Source organism: Cynara cardunculus, unplaced genomic scaffold (genome assembly GCF_001531365.2).
Source record: "Cynara cardunculus var. scolymus isolate 2C unplaced genomic scaffold, CcrdV1 Un_Scaffold_2433, whole genome shotgun sequence".
Taxonomy (NCBI): Eukaryota; Viridiplantae; Streptophyta; class Magnoliopsida; order Asterales; family Asteraceae; genus Cynara; species Cynara cardunculus.
This window is the reverse complement of record NW_020201090.1, coordinates 10,151-27,188: the sequence shown is the minus strand read 5'-3', so window position 1 is coordinate 27,188 and position 17,038 is coordinate 10,151. Positions and strand designations below refer to the sequence as shown.

General features: G+C 35.9%; 1 protein-coding gene across 1 annotated transcript; it reads right to left on the bottom strand.

The window, feature by feature from the left end:
* Positions 1-13,153: 13,153 nt before the first annotated feature.
* On the bottom strand, positions 13,154-14,065 carry LOC112503037. Its single transcript, XM_025107093.1, has 2 exons — positions 13,681-14,065; positions 13,154-13,542 (listed from the first exon to the last, which is right to left on the bottom strand). Exons 1-2 carry the CDS (start codon positions 14,063-14,065, stop codon positions 13,154-13,156), a joined length of 774 nt encoding a protein of 257 aa, XP_024962861.1.
* Positions 14,066-17,038: the final 2,973 nt, after the last annotated feature.

The window sequence follows — 17,038 nt, the reverse complement described above, 5'->3', positions numbered from 1 at the left end:
CAGATATATTGTGATATGCTCCCCCTTGAAAATGCAATTCATATTCTCAAACAAGTGGTTAGAATATGACAGTTAAGAACATTCTAAGCGGTTAGAATATCAAATACAAATTCAGATAAAGACTTAGACTCCCTCTTAACAGATGGATCAGATCTTTATACAGACAGATTTAACATTCTAAGCTTTCTTATGAAAACCTTTTCTCATCGAGAGGTTTGGTAAAGATATCAGCAAGCTAGAAATCCTTTTGTACAAAGTGCATTTCAATTGATCCTTTTTCAATGTTATCTTTGATAAAATGATACATGATATCGATGTGTTTGTTCTTAGATTGTTGAATTGTATTAGCAGTTATTGCCATTGCGCTCTTGGAATCACAGTTGATAGGGACTTTATTGAAAGTATATTTGTGGTCTTGAAGTTGTGTCTTCGTCCATAGAACTTGTGAACAACAACTGGCTACTACGACATATTTTGCCTCTGTAGTAGAAGTTGAAAAATAGTTCTGCTTCTTTGAAGTCCAACTGACTAGCTTGTCACCTAAGAACTGACATAATCCAGAAGTGCTCTTTCTATTCAGTTTACAACCTGCGTGGTCATAATCTATAAACACAATTAGCTGAAAACCAGAATTTTTCGGATACCAAAGACCCAAATTTTGTGTGCCTTTAAGATATCTTAGGATTCTTTTAACCGTAGCAAGGTGTGACTCTTTCGGATTAGCCTGATATCTTGCACAAAAGCATGTTTCAAACATTATATATGGTTTACTTGACGCTAAGTATAATAAAGATCCAAACATGGCATGATAATTTTGTTGATCAACAGATAAATCTGCATGTAATAAAGTTCCAGTAGCCATGACAGTCCTTATTTAAGAACATTCAGACATGTTAATTTTTTTCATATGAATATGCTAGTGGGGATTTATTTTACTTGAAGACCAAGAAAGAAATTTAACTCACCCATCAATACTCATTTGAAATTTTAATTGCATGATGCCTGAAAAGTTCTTGCAAAACTTAGGATTTGTAGAACCAAAAATAATGTTGTCAACATAAATTTGTATAAAGATCATATGCTTACCTTGTTTTTTTAATAAATAACGCAGTATCTATCGTTCCTTTCTTGAAACTAGATTTGAGTAGGAATTGAGTTAAGGTATCATATCATGCCTAGGTGCTTGTTTTACACCATAAAGCGCCTTGTATAGGACATAGACATGATCTGGATTTTGAGGATTAACAAAGCCTTCTGGCTGACTCATGTAAACCTCTTCATGAAGAATATCGTTCAAAAATACCGATTTGACATCCATTTGGTATATCTTGAAGTTCTTTTGAGCAACATACGCCAAAAATATTCTAATTGGCTTCGATGCGAACGACTGGAGCAAAGGTTTTGTCATAATCTATTCCTTCTTGTTGACAGTACCCTTTGGCAACCAATCGGGCTTTGTTTCTCACTACAATTCTCATTTCATCTTTCTTGTTTTGGAAGACCTACCAATGATAGATTTATCCTTCGGTCTCGGTACAAGTCTCCGAACTTGGTTTCTTCCAAATTCCCGAAGTTCATCTTGCATGGCATTAATCCAATCAAGATCTTACAATGCCTCAGATGGCTTCTTTGGCTCTATAGCACTAAGAAACTTTATGAACAGACACTCGTTGGCAGTAGCAGATCGTGTTTTCACTCTAGCATTCACATTACCAATGATTTGTGTCAGGGGATAGTCTTTTGTCCACTTGTGAGTACAAGGTAGGGGTTGAACATCAATTAAGTTGTTCTGATCATCATACTCATTAGTTACGGCTTGAATTTTAGCTTCAACTTCTGATTCTATTTTTTCTTGTATTTTAGAATGTTCAGCTTCATCAGTAGGTAAAGAAGACTCAGATTGATCAACATCGAGTTGAACAATCTCTGGTTGAATTTGTGCCTCAGCTTGAACAGGCTTAGATACAGTATCATCAACAATTTCAGGCTGAACAACATTTGAAGTTGAACTACCAGCTTCAGATGGTCCAGAAAGTTATGTAATTTGTGGAATCAGGACCACTGGTTTATTCACCTTGAGTAGATTAGATATTTCATAATCTGCAAGAATATCCCAAGTTATATCAATTGCGTCTTTAAACAATGAATCTAAGTTTGATCTAACAGTAGAGTCAGAATTCATTGTCCTGTTTGGTACAGGTTCTACATTGGTTTGTGTAGAAGCTAACGATTGTAGATTGAGTCCTGAACTGTGTTGTTCAGAAGTCGATGATTCATCAAATCTGAATTGATGCTCTCAATGACAATCTTTGTCTGTTTGATGTAGACTCGAAAGGCTTTTGACTTTAAAGAATATCCAATGAAGTAGCCTTCTTTTGCCTTTTTATCAAACTTTCCAAGGTTGTCTCAATCATTAAGCACAAAGCATCTGCAGCCAAAAACATGTAAGAATTTAATGTTAGGCTTGGGATTATTAATTAACTCATAAAAAGTTTTATGAAATCTTTTGACGATGATCGTTCTATTTTGCATGAAGCATGCAGTAGAGACAACTTCAGCCCACAGATACAGAGGTAGACCACAATATGCTAGCATTGTACGAGCAGCTTCAATCAAAGTTTGGTTTCTTCTTTCAAAACTCTATTTTGTTACGGAGTTCAAACAACAGAAAAGCTATGAGAAATCCCAACAGAGTGAAGAAAACTTTAAAGGGTCTCATTCGTAAATTCGGTGTCGTTGTCACTTCGAATCTTTTGAATTGGAAGTTGTAGAAGAACTTGAATGCGCTTGATGAATGCGATAATCAGTTCCGGTCAGACTTGACTCTAAGAAACTCTAGTCACATATATCTGAAATATTCATCGACCATCACCAAAATATATTTTTTGCCACCCAAAGATTGAGTTGATATTGGTCCACACAGATGCATGTGAATCATTTCAAGAGGAGATTTACAAGATGAAGCAAAATTAGCTTTAAGAGAACTTCTAATATTTCTCGTTTCACATGCAGAACATAAGAAATTCTTATCAAATCTCCGTTCTGGTAGACCAATCACAAGATTACTGCTTACAATCTTGTTGATATCCCTGAAGTTTTGATGGGATAATGTGCGATGCCATGTCCAATTGTCTTCCTTTATTGCTTTGGAGATTAAGCAGATAGGTCGAGAAGCAGTCAGAGTTAGAAATTTACCGCATACAGATTGACGTATTGGTCAGCACGCATAACTTCTATCCCTTCGGAATCAACTATGGCACAACCATTAATGAAAATTTTTACATGAAATCCATTGTCACAAAAATGGATTATAATAAGAATATTATGCTCCAATCCTTCGACATAAAAGACCTTCTTGATCGTAATTGTGCCATTGGACAATGCGCCATATTCTTTTACAAAACCTTTCTTTTTATTCCCAAATGTGACTATTTCGCCAGGCTTTTCTTTAAATTCACTCAGAAGTACCTGTGTCCTAACATGTGTCTTGAGCATCCGGAGTCTATGTACCACATATGACAATCCTACAAAAACAATAACAGAGATTTAGGTATCCATTTTCAAATGGGTCCTGGTGGGTTAGAAATGACATTTGAAGATATTGATTTAATGCGTCATTCGTATTTAGTTTTAGGCACCCACTTCCAAACAAACTTTACATTCACAAAATATGGTTCCACCTTTTGAGATTTTGAAATGTATTTCTTTAACACACTTTCTTTTTTAGAAACAGGAGGACCATTAACAACTTTTGATTTTAGTGAAAAGTCTGAGTTAGAGTTAGAATCCTTAGATCTTAGAAACTTTTTACATTTAGCATTGACAGCAAGAGAGTTTGAGCCATAGTAATTGCAATGTATATGATTTTTAGCCACCCATAAAAGATCTGGATGTGAAATTTTTTTAGCATTCTTCAAATCTGAATCCAAATTACATTTAGGTTTCACAAAAGTACAATTGCAACTATCTTTATTGATATTAAAATTATTTACAGAAGAAGAAACATTGGAAACATTGTTAGTATTCTTATGTGAAGATCTTTTCTTGCAGTCTTTGCCACTCTTTAGCAATTCTGTTACAAAAAAATATTTTGAGTTAGTAGAACGCTTAACAGATAAAGATTCAGTTTTATCATTCAGCACTGATTTGACATCTTTAGGAGAAGTCTTGGAAACATTTTTATTTTTGGCATTTGAAGACTCTCCTTTCTCAAAGATACCCTCAGAAAGATTCAAGTTATCAATAACAATGGTTTTTGAGTTAGAAGCAATTTGAACATCTTCTGAAGTTTTATCAACTGATCTTGAAAATGTTTTGACTTCCTCCTCAAACCTAATGATTTTACTCATAAGATGGGTTCGGTCATCAAAAAATGAACATAATTCATTTTGAAGATCTGAAATATTTTCCAAGTTAGACGCATACAGTTCATTTTTGCAAACCAGGCGCATCGTCAACTCTGAAATTTAACTTTTAAAAGCACTTGATTTAATCAGAAATGTAACAACTCACAATTTTCACGTACAGATAATCTACATACACATATTCATAAAACAAAATATAATATTGTTTACAAAACACGGCTAACAAAAACTTTCTTCAATACATTTATGAGCAACTAAATTTCATCAATTCTAAACTTTCCCCTTGTCTGATCCTGCGAGGCATGATGACCTGCAAAACAGGTTAGTCCAACAACTGAGCATTAGACCCAAACGGTCTAGTGAGTGTACAAATCTCATACAAATAACTTGCTTTCCAAACTAGAAGTTTAGAATCAAACCTGTACAGATACAAACATTTTATCTATAATTGTTATAGAATCTTTTCCTTCCGCCATTTCATCTTTCTCGCGGTTACACCGTCATTACATATTTCTCTCGCGGTTACACCGCCATTACCATGATAAGAACTTTAATTCAAAATAAAGTCTGATCAATGTCAACTGGATTTGAAATCCGGACAACAGTACCTAGATATGAAATCCAGACAACTTAGCCGGATATGGAATCCGGTCAATACTTGGTTAAATACACCGGATGGTCCTTGATCGATTTAACCCTTAATCCAGATGATGCTTGAGCGGTTTAGCTCTAAACCGCATAACACTTAGGCTGTTTAAGGCTATATCGGATGATACATGAGCGGTTTAATGTGAACCCCGGTCAATACTTAAGCGATTTAAAAATACATCCGATTGCCTCTTGGGCGGTTTAGGACAAATCCGGACGACCCTTGTCCGGTTTAGATAGAACCCGAACAACACTTGACCGGTTTAGATGAAATCCGATCAACACTTGTCCGGTTTAAGGTGGTATCCGCACAATATATAGTGATATTCATAGTAAGTCAGTTTCAAATAGCATTGAATTGTATGCAACATTTAATACTCAAAGCATAACTCGGTCACCTTTGATTGATTTTGTCCGATTATTGTCTGCGGTTTATCTTCACAATCTTTAATCTCAATGATTTTGCTCTCCAACAAAGAAATCCAACCCTTTTTCCTTTCATATGCACTTGCTATATATAGCAAGTGCATAGTCGCCTTTCTTATAACAAAATCACACTCACACACCAAAAATATACATACACCTCTAATATATGCATATAAACATATTTCTAATTTCTTAAATCAAAATTAATAACCCGAATATTATAACATTCCCTCCTTAAAAGTATTCCATCTCGGAATTCTATTTAAGCAAAAATGTAGGGATACTTCATTCTCATTTCAGATTCTGATTCCCAAGTGGCATTTGGTCCTTTATGATATCGCCACTGAACTTTTACTAACCCAATTTCTTTATTTCGTAGCTTATTCACCTTGAAGTCCGTACAGGGGTTTCTTCAAAGCACAATCTTTCATCCACCTTAATTTCAGGTAGCGGCACTGCCACGTCTGGACTTATTAGACACTTCCTTAAATTTGACACATGAAATGTGTCATTGATTCCGCTTAACTCTAAAGGAAGTTCTAACTTGTAAGCTACTTCTCCAACTCTTCCAATAATAGGGAATGGTCCAATATACCTCGGACTTAATTTCCCCCTTTTTCCAAAACGTACCATTCATTTCCAAGGTGATATCTTTAATATTACTCTATCACCTTCTTGGAATTCAATCGGCTTCCGACGTTTATCTGCATAACTTCTTTGTCTATCCTGTGCTGCTTTCATTCGTTCCTGTATTACTCCAATTTTATCTGCAGTTTGCTGAACTAACTCAGGCCCAGCTAACTGTTTTTCACCTATTTCGTTCCAACACAAAGGAGTTCGACATTTTCGTCCGTACAGAACCTCGAAAGGTGCTGCATGAATACTTGAATGGTAGCTATTGTTGTACGCAAATTCCACCAGAGCCAAAWGACTATCCCATGATCCTCTGAAATCAATTACACACGCTCTAAGCATATCTTCTAACGTTTGGATAGTTCGTTCACTTTGTCCATCAGTCTGAGGGTGATAAGTTATACTTAGCTTAATCTGTGAACCCATCTCTCTTTGGAAGCTCTTCCAAAACATAGAATTGAATCGGCTATCTCTATCAGAAACGATTGATAGAGGAACACCATGACGTGTCACTATCTCATCAATATAAAGTTTTGCCAATCTCTCCATCAAATATGATTCTTTTATAGGTAAGAAGTGTGCAGATTTAGATAACCGATCTACTATCACCCATATAACATCATAACCTTTTGATGTTCACGGCAACTTGGTTATGAAATCCATAGTGATGTGATCCCACTTCCAAACTGGAATTTCTAAGGATTGTAACTTACCATAAGGGCGTTGGTGTTCAATATTAACCTGAAGACATGTTAGGTATTGTTCAACATGCTTAGCTATATCCTTCTTCATACCTGGCCACCAATAGTGTGCTTTAAATCTTGATACATTTTATTTGTACCTGGATGAATTGCAAAACGTGACTTATGAGCCTCACCCAAAATACGTTTCCTAAGATCACCATAGCATGGTACCCAAATTATGTTCTGGAAATTCCAAAATTCTCTGCCATCTCTCGCTAGATCAGCTATTAATACACCCAATCTTTTATGTTTAATCTTATCTTCCTTCATTGCCTTGTGCTGAAATTTTTGCAATTCTTCCTGAATACTTGGTAATAACTCAACCCATAGAGCTATAGCTTTGATAGTTCCACCTTTCTCTTGTCAGCTTAACGCATTGGCCACTACGTTTGCTTTTCCGGGGTGATACAAAATTTCACAATCATAATCACTTACTAATTCCAACCATTGTCTCTGACGCATATTCAAATCTTTCTGATGAAATAAATGTTGCAAGCTCTTATGATCTGTGAAAACTTGACATTTTGTTCCGTATAGGTAGTGCCTCCATATCTTCAAAGCGAATACTACCGCTGCCAATTCCATATCATGAGTAGGATACTGCCTTTCATGATCTTTTAACTGTCTAGAAGCATAAGCTATTACCTTTCCACGTTGCATCAGTATACAACCCAAACCCATCTTTGATGCGTCATTATATACCACAAAATCTTCCATTCCGTTTGGCAATGATAGAATTGGTGCATTGCATAACTTCTCTTTTAATGTCTAAAAGGCATGAGCTTGTGCTTCATCCCACTCATATTTCACATTCTTTTTTGTCAGCTTTGTTAATAGATTAGCTATACGAGAGAAATCTTGTATAAACTTACGATAATACCCCGCCAATCCCAGAAAGCTTCTGATTTCAGTTGAGTCTTTGGAGGCTTCCCATCTTTCAATGGCTTCAATCTTGAGTGGATCTACTTTAGTGCCTTCTTTTGAGATAACATGCCCCAAAAACTGAACTTCTTATAGCCAAAATTCACACTTTGACATCTTGGCATACAATCTCTCTTGTTTCAACAATTCTAAGAGTAATCTCAAATGAGGAGCATGCTCTTCTTTCGACCGAGAATAAATCAGAATATCATCAATGAAGACGGTCACAAATTTATCAAGATAGGGACGACATACCCTATTCATCATGTCCATAAAGGCTGCAGGCGCATTTGTGAGTCCAAATGGCATAACCAGAAATTCGTAATGACCATAACGTGTACGGAATGCCGTTTTCGACACATCTTCATTCCGAATCTTCAATTGATGATAACCAGATCGTAAACCAATTTTCGAAAAATAAGTAGCCTCAACCAATTGATCAAAAAAATCATCAACTCTTAGGAGAGGATACTTATTTTTGATTGTCAGTTTATTCAGCTCCCGGTAATCAATGAACATTCTCATTGATCCATCCTTCTTTTTCACAAAAAGCACCGGCGCACCCCATAGAGAAGTACTTGGTCGGATAAAACCTTTATCCAACAATTCTTTCAATTGTGACATTAACTCCTTTAACTCAGAAGGAGCTAATCTATATGGTGCTCGTGCAACAGGTGCTGCTCCAGGAAGTAATTCAATTTGAAATTCAATCGTTCGATCAGGAGGTAGACTCATCAAATCTTCTGGAAATACGTCAGGAAATTCTCTTACGACTAGGATATCTTCCATTTTTCCTTTTTTTTCTTCATATCTATAGCATATGCAAAAAAACTAACACATCCCTTTTGTACATACTTTTGAGCCTTTAGAACTAAAATAAGGCTAGAGTAACGATCCCGTCGATCCCCATAAATCACAACCTTTCCTTTTTTTGGTAAGTCTATATGGATCATCTTCTCATCACAGACTATGTTGGCTTGGTTTTTAGCTAATCAATCCATGCCTATAATTATATCAAATTCCCTTAAAGGTAAATGAAATAATTGTATAGGCACCTCACACCCTTCTATACTTATCAAACATCCATCTATCCTTTCCTTAACCAAAATTTCACTATCAGTTGTTGTTTCCACAATTAAATCCTCACTTAACGCCTTAGATTCTAAATGTGCGCAGTTAACAAAAGATGGTGATACAAATGAACGATTTGCACCCGAGTCAAATAAAACTTTGGCACATACTGAATTAACAAGGAATGTACCTGTCACCACTTCAGGATGCTCTTTCGCCTCGCCTCTCGTCATCTGAAAGGCTCTCCCTTTAACATTTGACTCCCTACGTCTGATCTCTCCTCTACCATTTGGGTTAATACGAGTGTCCATTGACCCACGACCTATTGGCACATAACCAGATCCTCGTCCCCTAGAATATCCAGATCCTCGACCTCAAACAAAACCAAACCCTCGTCCCTTCGTTTGCGGACAATCAGCATTTACATGTTGAGAGGAATTACAAGTAAAACATCTTCGCATCATTCGACAGTCTCGAGCTATATGTCCTGGTTCCTGACATTTAAAACATATTCAGGACACTATATTGCAATTTCCTTGATGTATTTTGTGACATCGGGTGCAAGCCTTATCAGCAAACCTTGAGACTGGTCGATTAAAATTTTCCATAAACCTCGGTCTATGGAAATCAGACATTGCAGCTTCCCCCTTTCTTTTCTCTCCAACCTTTTCTTGTGGTTGTCGATTGATATCTTGTTCCAATATTTCAGCAGCATCAACTGCTGCTTGAAATGTTGTCGGATTTCTAGATATCACATATTTTCAAAGATTTGACTCCAAACCCCAGATATACTTTCTCACTTTACTGTTTTCTGATATAATGTAAGCTTCAGTGAATCGGGATTGTTCCATAAAGACTTTCGTGTACTGACGAACTGACATATTTCCTTGTTCTAGACGAAGGAAATCATCTTCTAGTTTCCGTACTGCCGCTTCAGGACAATACTGCATTTTAAATTTGACCACAAATTCCTCCCATATCATGGTTTTCAAAATGTTTGGATCTGAACTTGACAGAACTTCCCACCAGTACAATGCACTTGACCTCAATCGGGATACAACAAACATAACTTTGTCTTCTTCTGTACTTTTACTGATCTGCAGACTTAATTCAATTTCTTTAAGCCAACACATGGCTTTAACAGGGTCACGTTCCCCAGAAAATTTAGGAGGTTTACAAGCAAGAAATATTTTGATATACCCTCCTTTCTGAGCTGAGGACGAAGTAAGAGGTACAGATGTACCAGTTACCGGTGTACTAGCTCCGACGTCCTCCTGATAGTCGGGATTTCTTACTACTTCTAGGTTATTTTGTGTTGTACGTCCCAACAAGTTTACCAAACTTTCTTGGAACTTTCCCAACTCTGCTGCTAGCATTTCCTAAGTAATAAATCCGGGATCAGGAACATTGTGTCCACCCCTTGCCCTTCCTCTTCCACGGCCAGACATTGAACTTTCTTGGGCCGATAATTCCTGTTCTATATGAGTTCCATGTCTAGTACCTCTACCTTTTCTCAACCCCTGCTACGGCTTCGCGTTTCTATTATCATTACATTTTCCGAGTCTTCCCCTTGAGTCACATTTCTTCTTCCCCAACCTCTTCCATAACAGGTAGAGGTCATTTCCGATTGATTAGGATTTTCTGCCATTTCTCAGTGTATGTATCTTTCTGTCATATTTAAACACATATGATTATTCACATAATCAAAATATAATAAAACGTTTATCCTCAAGTCTATCCATAAGATAAGATTATATCAGTCATATATAATCTATCTTTCTCATAATAGGTTCTGCTATAACATATTCCCATGTTCATGGTCCCAGTGAAACCTATTATTATAACTTCCACACCTCTAGTTTAAGTCTAAGTATTTCACAAATACCCAGATCCCTTAAACTAAGGCTCTGATACCAACTGTAACAACCCACAATTTTCACATACAGATAATCTACATAAATATATTCATAAAACAAAATATAATATGTAAACGGTTAACAAAAACTTTCTTCAATACATTTATGAGCAACTAAATTTCATCAATTCTAAACTTTCCCTTTGCCTTTATCATGTGAGGCATGATGACCTACAAAATAGGTTAGTCCAACAACTGAGCATTAGACCCAAAAGGTCTAGTGAGTGTACAAATCTCATACAAATAACTTACTTTCCAAACTAGCAGTTTAGAATCAAACCAGTATAGATACAAACATTTTATCTATAATTGTTATAGAATCTTTTCCTTTTGCCTCTCTCGTGGTTACACCGCCATTTCATCTCTCTCGCGGTTACATTGCCATTTCATCTCTCTCGCGGTTACATTGCCATTTCATCTCTCTCGCGGTTACATTGCCATTTCATCTCTCTCGCGGTTACACCGCCATTTCATCTCTCTCGCGGTTACACCGCCATTGCATCTATATCGCGGTTACACCGCCATTGCATCTATCTCGCGGTTACACCGCCATTACATCTCTCTCGCGGTTACACCGCCATTAAATCTTTCTCTCGCGGTTACACCGCCATTACCATGATAAGAACTTTAATTCAAAATAAAGTCTGATCAATGTCAACCGGATTTGAAATCCGGACAACACTACCCGGATATGAAATCCGGACAACTTAGCCGGATATGGAATCCGGTCAACACTTGGTTAAATACACCGGATGATCCTTGAGCGATTTAACCCTTAATCTGGATGATGCATGAGCGGTTTAGCTCTAAACCGCATAACACTTGGGCGGTTTAAGGCTATATCGGACGATACATGAGTGGTTTGATGTAACCCCGGTCAATACTTAAGCGATTTATGAAGACATCTGATTGCCTCTTGGGCAGTTTAAGACAAATCCGGACGACACTTGTCCGGTTTAGATAGAACCCGGATAACACTTGACCGGTTTAGATGAAATCCGATCAACACTTGTCCGGTTTAAGGTGGTATCCGCATGATATATAGTGATATTCATAGTAAGGAAGTTTCAAATAGCATTGAATTGTATGCAACATTTAATACTCAAAGCATAACTCACTCACCTTTGATTGATTTTGTCCGATTATTGTCTGCGGTTTATCTTCACAATCTTTACTCTCAATGATTTTGCTCTCCACCAAAGAAATCCAACCCTTTTTCCTTTCATATGCACTTGCTATATATACCAAGTGCATAGCCGCCCTTCTTATAACAACATCACACTCACACACCAAAAATATACATACACCTCATATATATTGATATAAACATATTTCTAATTTCTTAAATCAAAATTAATAACCCAATTATTACAAGAAATTCATTTTGAGAACTAAGATGTATTTTTTTCAACTTTTAGTTCTTCTTCAAGATTAGAGATTTGTTTCTTTAAAACATATATTTTCAAATTAGAATCAAACTCAGGATTAGAATGCACAGTCCAATCCTGCTCGGTAGTTTCTTCGGTCTTATCATAATCATATATCACTTCAGTTTCTGAATCTGATTCTGATCATTTGAAAGATTTTCAACAATTTCAGGAGTCATGTTTTCAACAAATTCAGAAAGTTTTTTAGATTTTTTAGATGGTGATTCAAAAATAGATGAAGTTTTATTTTGAAAAGATTCAGTGGGATATAACGATTCAAGCTCGGTATGTGAAAAAGAAATTTCTCTTGTCTCGTAGATTGAATTTAAATCATCGTATTTTAACCCCAACTGATTTAAAATTTGTTTTATCAGATATTTCTTCATCAGATTTATCACTATCACTTTTATTAAAAATAAGTGATTCTGATTTGACGAAAATTTTCTTAATAGATGGAATTGCAAATTTAGCAGACCCCCATTGATCAAAATCATATAAAGATTTTAGGGCCTTTTTCAACGTTTCATTTTCCTGAAAACTAAAACCCATTTTCAGATTATAAAATATTGTATCTTTGGTTTATTGGTTAAAATCTTTAGAGTTTGTTCACATTGGTCTCTTTTAGAATTAATATATTCCAACAATTTGATTTTGTCATAAAGATATCTTCTTTCCTTAAAAATCACGTCAAACTTTAACTGAATATTATCCCTTTCGCACTCTACTTCATTCAACTTCCTCTTAAGTGACTGAAAATCATTTTCAATTTTAGTCTTTTCAGATCTTAGGATTTCTTGCTCTTCTCTCAGGCCCTCACTAAGACATTTATACCCACAACTTTCTTCTTTGAATTAAAGCACTAAAGCTCTTTTACATTTTAGTCTTTCTTTCAAGATTTTAATTTCAGCATTCATATTTTCAATCTCTTTTATTAGTTCAGCATTCAAAGAATTTTGTACCTCGATTCATTGTCAAATGATTAGGTTTCTGCCTCAGTCTTTTCCATCACATGTTGACTTGTGTAAAGTGTGCAGCTTCATCATCTGATGAATCTATCAGCCAGCTCTCTTCTTCAGCTACCAAGGCCTTGTCATCCTCAAGGGCTTTTGTAATATAAGCCTTCTTGAGATAATAACTTGAATCCTTGAACTTTTTAAAATGGCAGTTCTTGATAAAGTGACCAGGCTTCCCACAGTTGAAGCATTTGCTTTCTTCAACGTTTGTCTCCTTCTGGTCTCTGGCTTTTGAAAACCTTTCTTGCTTGACTTCCTTCCCTTTGCTCTTATCATATTTCACAAATTTCTTCTTCCCAAATCTCTTCTGAAACTTCTTGGTCAGCAAGGCAAGTTTCTTGGAAAACTCACGAATGTCATCATTAGAATCGGCAGAGGAATCTTTAGTTTATTCACTTTCAGATTGTTTTAATAATTCTGTATTCAAAGACTTTGAGTTCTTAGCTTCAGATCTACTTTTCTCGTGCTTCCCAAAGCAAAGCTAAGAAGTCAGCAACCTTCTTCTTTTCATTCATCAACTCTCTGAAGTCTCTTCTTGTTCAAACAAGATGTTGTACAAATCATGAATGTCTTCCTCAGACATATTCTTATTCATCTGAAAATTCGCTGCAAGAGTGTTCCATTCTGGCTTCAGATTTTTTAGAAACTTGTAGTTTATCTCAGACATGGAATTCTGAATTCCATTTCTCCTTATCAGAATCACATTGAATCGATTGTAGAATTCAGTGATTGATTCATTCTCTCTAGCCCTGAATCCTTCATAAGCACTAATACATTGATTCATCCTAGTCTGAACAGATTTTTCACTACCAAGCATCTGCTTTTCAAGCTCATCCCAAAGTTCTGTTGCAGATCCGTGACTATCTATTCTATTAAACAGCTCATTCGGAATTGCCATCAACATGTACGTCAATGCTTTCTTATCAAATCAAGACCTTCTGCTTTTCAATTTTAGTAAAATACTGAGGATCTTTCTTCCGTTTTGATACATGCACAACAATACCTTCTTCAGTTGTCTGTGCTGGAAGATCCATGTAACTAATGTAAGGTCCATTCTTGATTGATTGCATCAACTTTTCATCTTTATTGTCAAAGAAATGGATAATTCGAACTTTCTATTGCAGATATTCACCAACAGCAAGAACATGAGGCTTTGAATATGAACCAATACTCAACATGTCTTTAGACATTTGTGCAATATAGACTTGAAATTGATCATTTCAGAAAATAACTGGGACTGGATTTGAAAACTCACAAAGAAATTTTTTGACACTTGACAAAATTCCAAACAAATTTCTTATCGGACACAACTTAACACACAAGATATCGCACAATGAAGGTAGCTTATCAAACAACAAGTTGATTTTATCAGATAATCCTTTATTAGATAACGCTTTACCGAACAAAACAATAAATGGACTTTATCGAACAAAGCTAAGTACGATAAACAAAGTTATCGGACACGCCTATGGGCAATAAGAAGAGTTATCGCACACAAAGATGAGAGAAGAGGTTGACTTGAGCGATTAGAGACAATGAGCGATTAAGTAAGATGTCTGGACACAAAGATAATGATAAACAAGGGTCATCGAACACCCTTTTATGCGATGAGGAAGGATATCGCACCAGTTTTCAAGAGATGAAAAAGGGTCATCAGACACTTCTTTGATCGATAAGGTTCTTTATCGAACAAAACTGTACGCGATAAGACCCAAAAACAAACTTAATCTGCTTAAGTATTGAGCGATGAGAATCAATAGTTAGAAAAAAATCCATCAAGAATATTGAGCGATGAACAAACGAGTGACGAGTGATATTTCAAGCGATGAAAACACTTATCAAAGATTGAACACTTGAGTGATAAAATCAACTCCAACTATGACCGATGAACTCTTTGAGCGATATGAAAAACACTTAAGCACAAACTCAATGAGCGAGGAGTTCAACCCTTATCGGACGTTGCATATTCAATATCCGATGAGATGAACACTTTGAACTAGAAACTAAGAATTCACTCAAATAGCCAATAATTGCAAAATCAATGCAATTTCTTGCACAAATTTGTTCAAAATGCATGCAGAAACAGCTTAAACACAAACAATTACAACAAAGATGATTCAAACAGTCCAATTATGATCAAAAATGTCCAAAATCATAAACCCATCAATGTCGAACAAGATTTCAAGAAATCAATGCAGAAATTTAATCCTATATCCAATCCAGTCAATGTGACCCCAGATTCAAGTTTAAATCAATTAACCAAGAACATCAAGATGATTTGAATAAGTCGACAAGTGTATTCATGTCAAATGTGTATAAGTTCTTGATTACAATGTCTCTCAATTTGTATTTCTAAAATGTGTGTATGATTGTATATTATCAACTGTAACCAACTAACAACTACCATTTCCTATTTATAGCAATCACTAAAACATGAAACAAGCTAACATTACAAAGCAAGTAAAACAACTTTAAGCATGGGACTTGAATACAACATTTTGATCCAACAATATTCCTTTGCAAAAGATTGTTGAGGAAGGCCAATGACGAGTTCCAACTTGTTCAGCGTCTTGAAGTTGAGATGAGAAAGTCGTTTGTGCCATGAGAAAACAACTATTATCATTGAAGGGAGAATCCATGTTGATGACATATACATTCTCTTGATGAGAGCCTGTTAAAGCGAGATTGTCATCTTTGTCAAAGACATAACATATATTCTTGAGAAATTTAACAGTGAAATCTTTATCACATAGTTGACTGATGCTTAGAAGATTGTGCTTCAGTCCTTCAACATATGCAACACGTCTGAAGGTGGTTGCACTGTTGATTAATATACCAAAACCTTTGGGTATATCCTTTTCCGTTTCCTCCAAAGGTAACGGAAGGACCTCTTTCATATGTATATCTAGATAGCAGGTTTTATCTTCAGTCATATGCCTTGAGCATCCACTATCTAAATACCAGATACCTTTGACTTTGTGAGTAAAGGTTGATGGAGAGGGATCACTGGACGATGATGTCTCAAATGGTTCATCCTTGACATCCTTGGCCATATGACAAAGATAGGTCAAGTCTTCCTCATCTGAGGATGATTCATCAGATGAATCAGCCCAGTCATGTTATTCAGTGATAAGTCATTTGCTTACGGTGGAAATTATTCATCTTTTTATACTTCTTCTTCAGTTTCAGATACTTGTCGTTTTTAGGCCTGAAGGAGGATGAGATGTTGGAAGATGGCTTCACATCTTTCTTTGACATGCATTCACTTACAAATGTCCTTTGTGTTGACAGTTAAAGTAGTTAGCTCAGGCCTTCACAATAGGATTTGACTTTGATTTGTCAGCGATAGTTAGAGAAGGAGATCTGCAAAAACTATTTTTTCTGGAAAACCTTCTAAAATTGTTTGTAAGGAGGGCCAGAGACTCATCAAACTCTGATAAATCAGCGTCTATTAATTCCTCATATTTAGAAGGATCTAACTCAGTGATAGTAAGAGAAGAAGAAGGAATAGAAGAAATAGAAAAGTCAGCTGAAAGGGTTTCAGAGATCAAAGCTAAAGGGGAGTTTTTCATTTCTCTAGAATCTTTAAAAAGATTCTTTTTCAGCTAATGGGATTGCTCATGATTAAGCAATATCCCATAAAGAGTGCTAAGGGAAAGAGATGACATATCCTTAGATATCTTGAGACACATGGTGTAACTATCCCATGATTCTGGCAAGCATTCTAAGAACTTTCTCAGGGTCTCAAAATTGGAATATTCTCTTCCAAATGTTCTTAGATCGATAAGAAGACAACGAAAACGTTGATGTACTTCAGACAAAGATTCAGATTTTCCACAGAGAAAATTTGTATATTGTCTTACTAAATTAATCCTAC

Excerpts from the sequence above, each read along its gene's own strand:
- LOC112503037 (XM_025107093.1), bottom strand. The coding sequence starts at position 14,065 with ATGTTGATGGCAATTCCGAATGAGCTGTTTAATAGAATAGATAGTCAC. Across the intron at positions 13,543-13,680 it reads ACAAGAAGAGACTTCAGAGA|ATTCCTCTGCCGATTCTAAT; the intron begins GTTGATGAATGA and ends AATAAACTAAAG.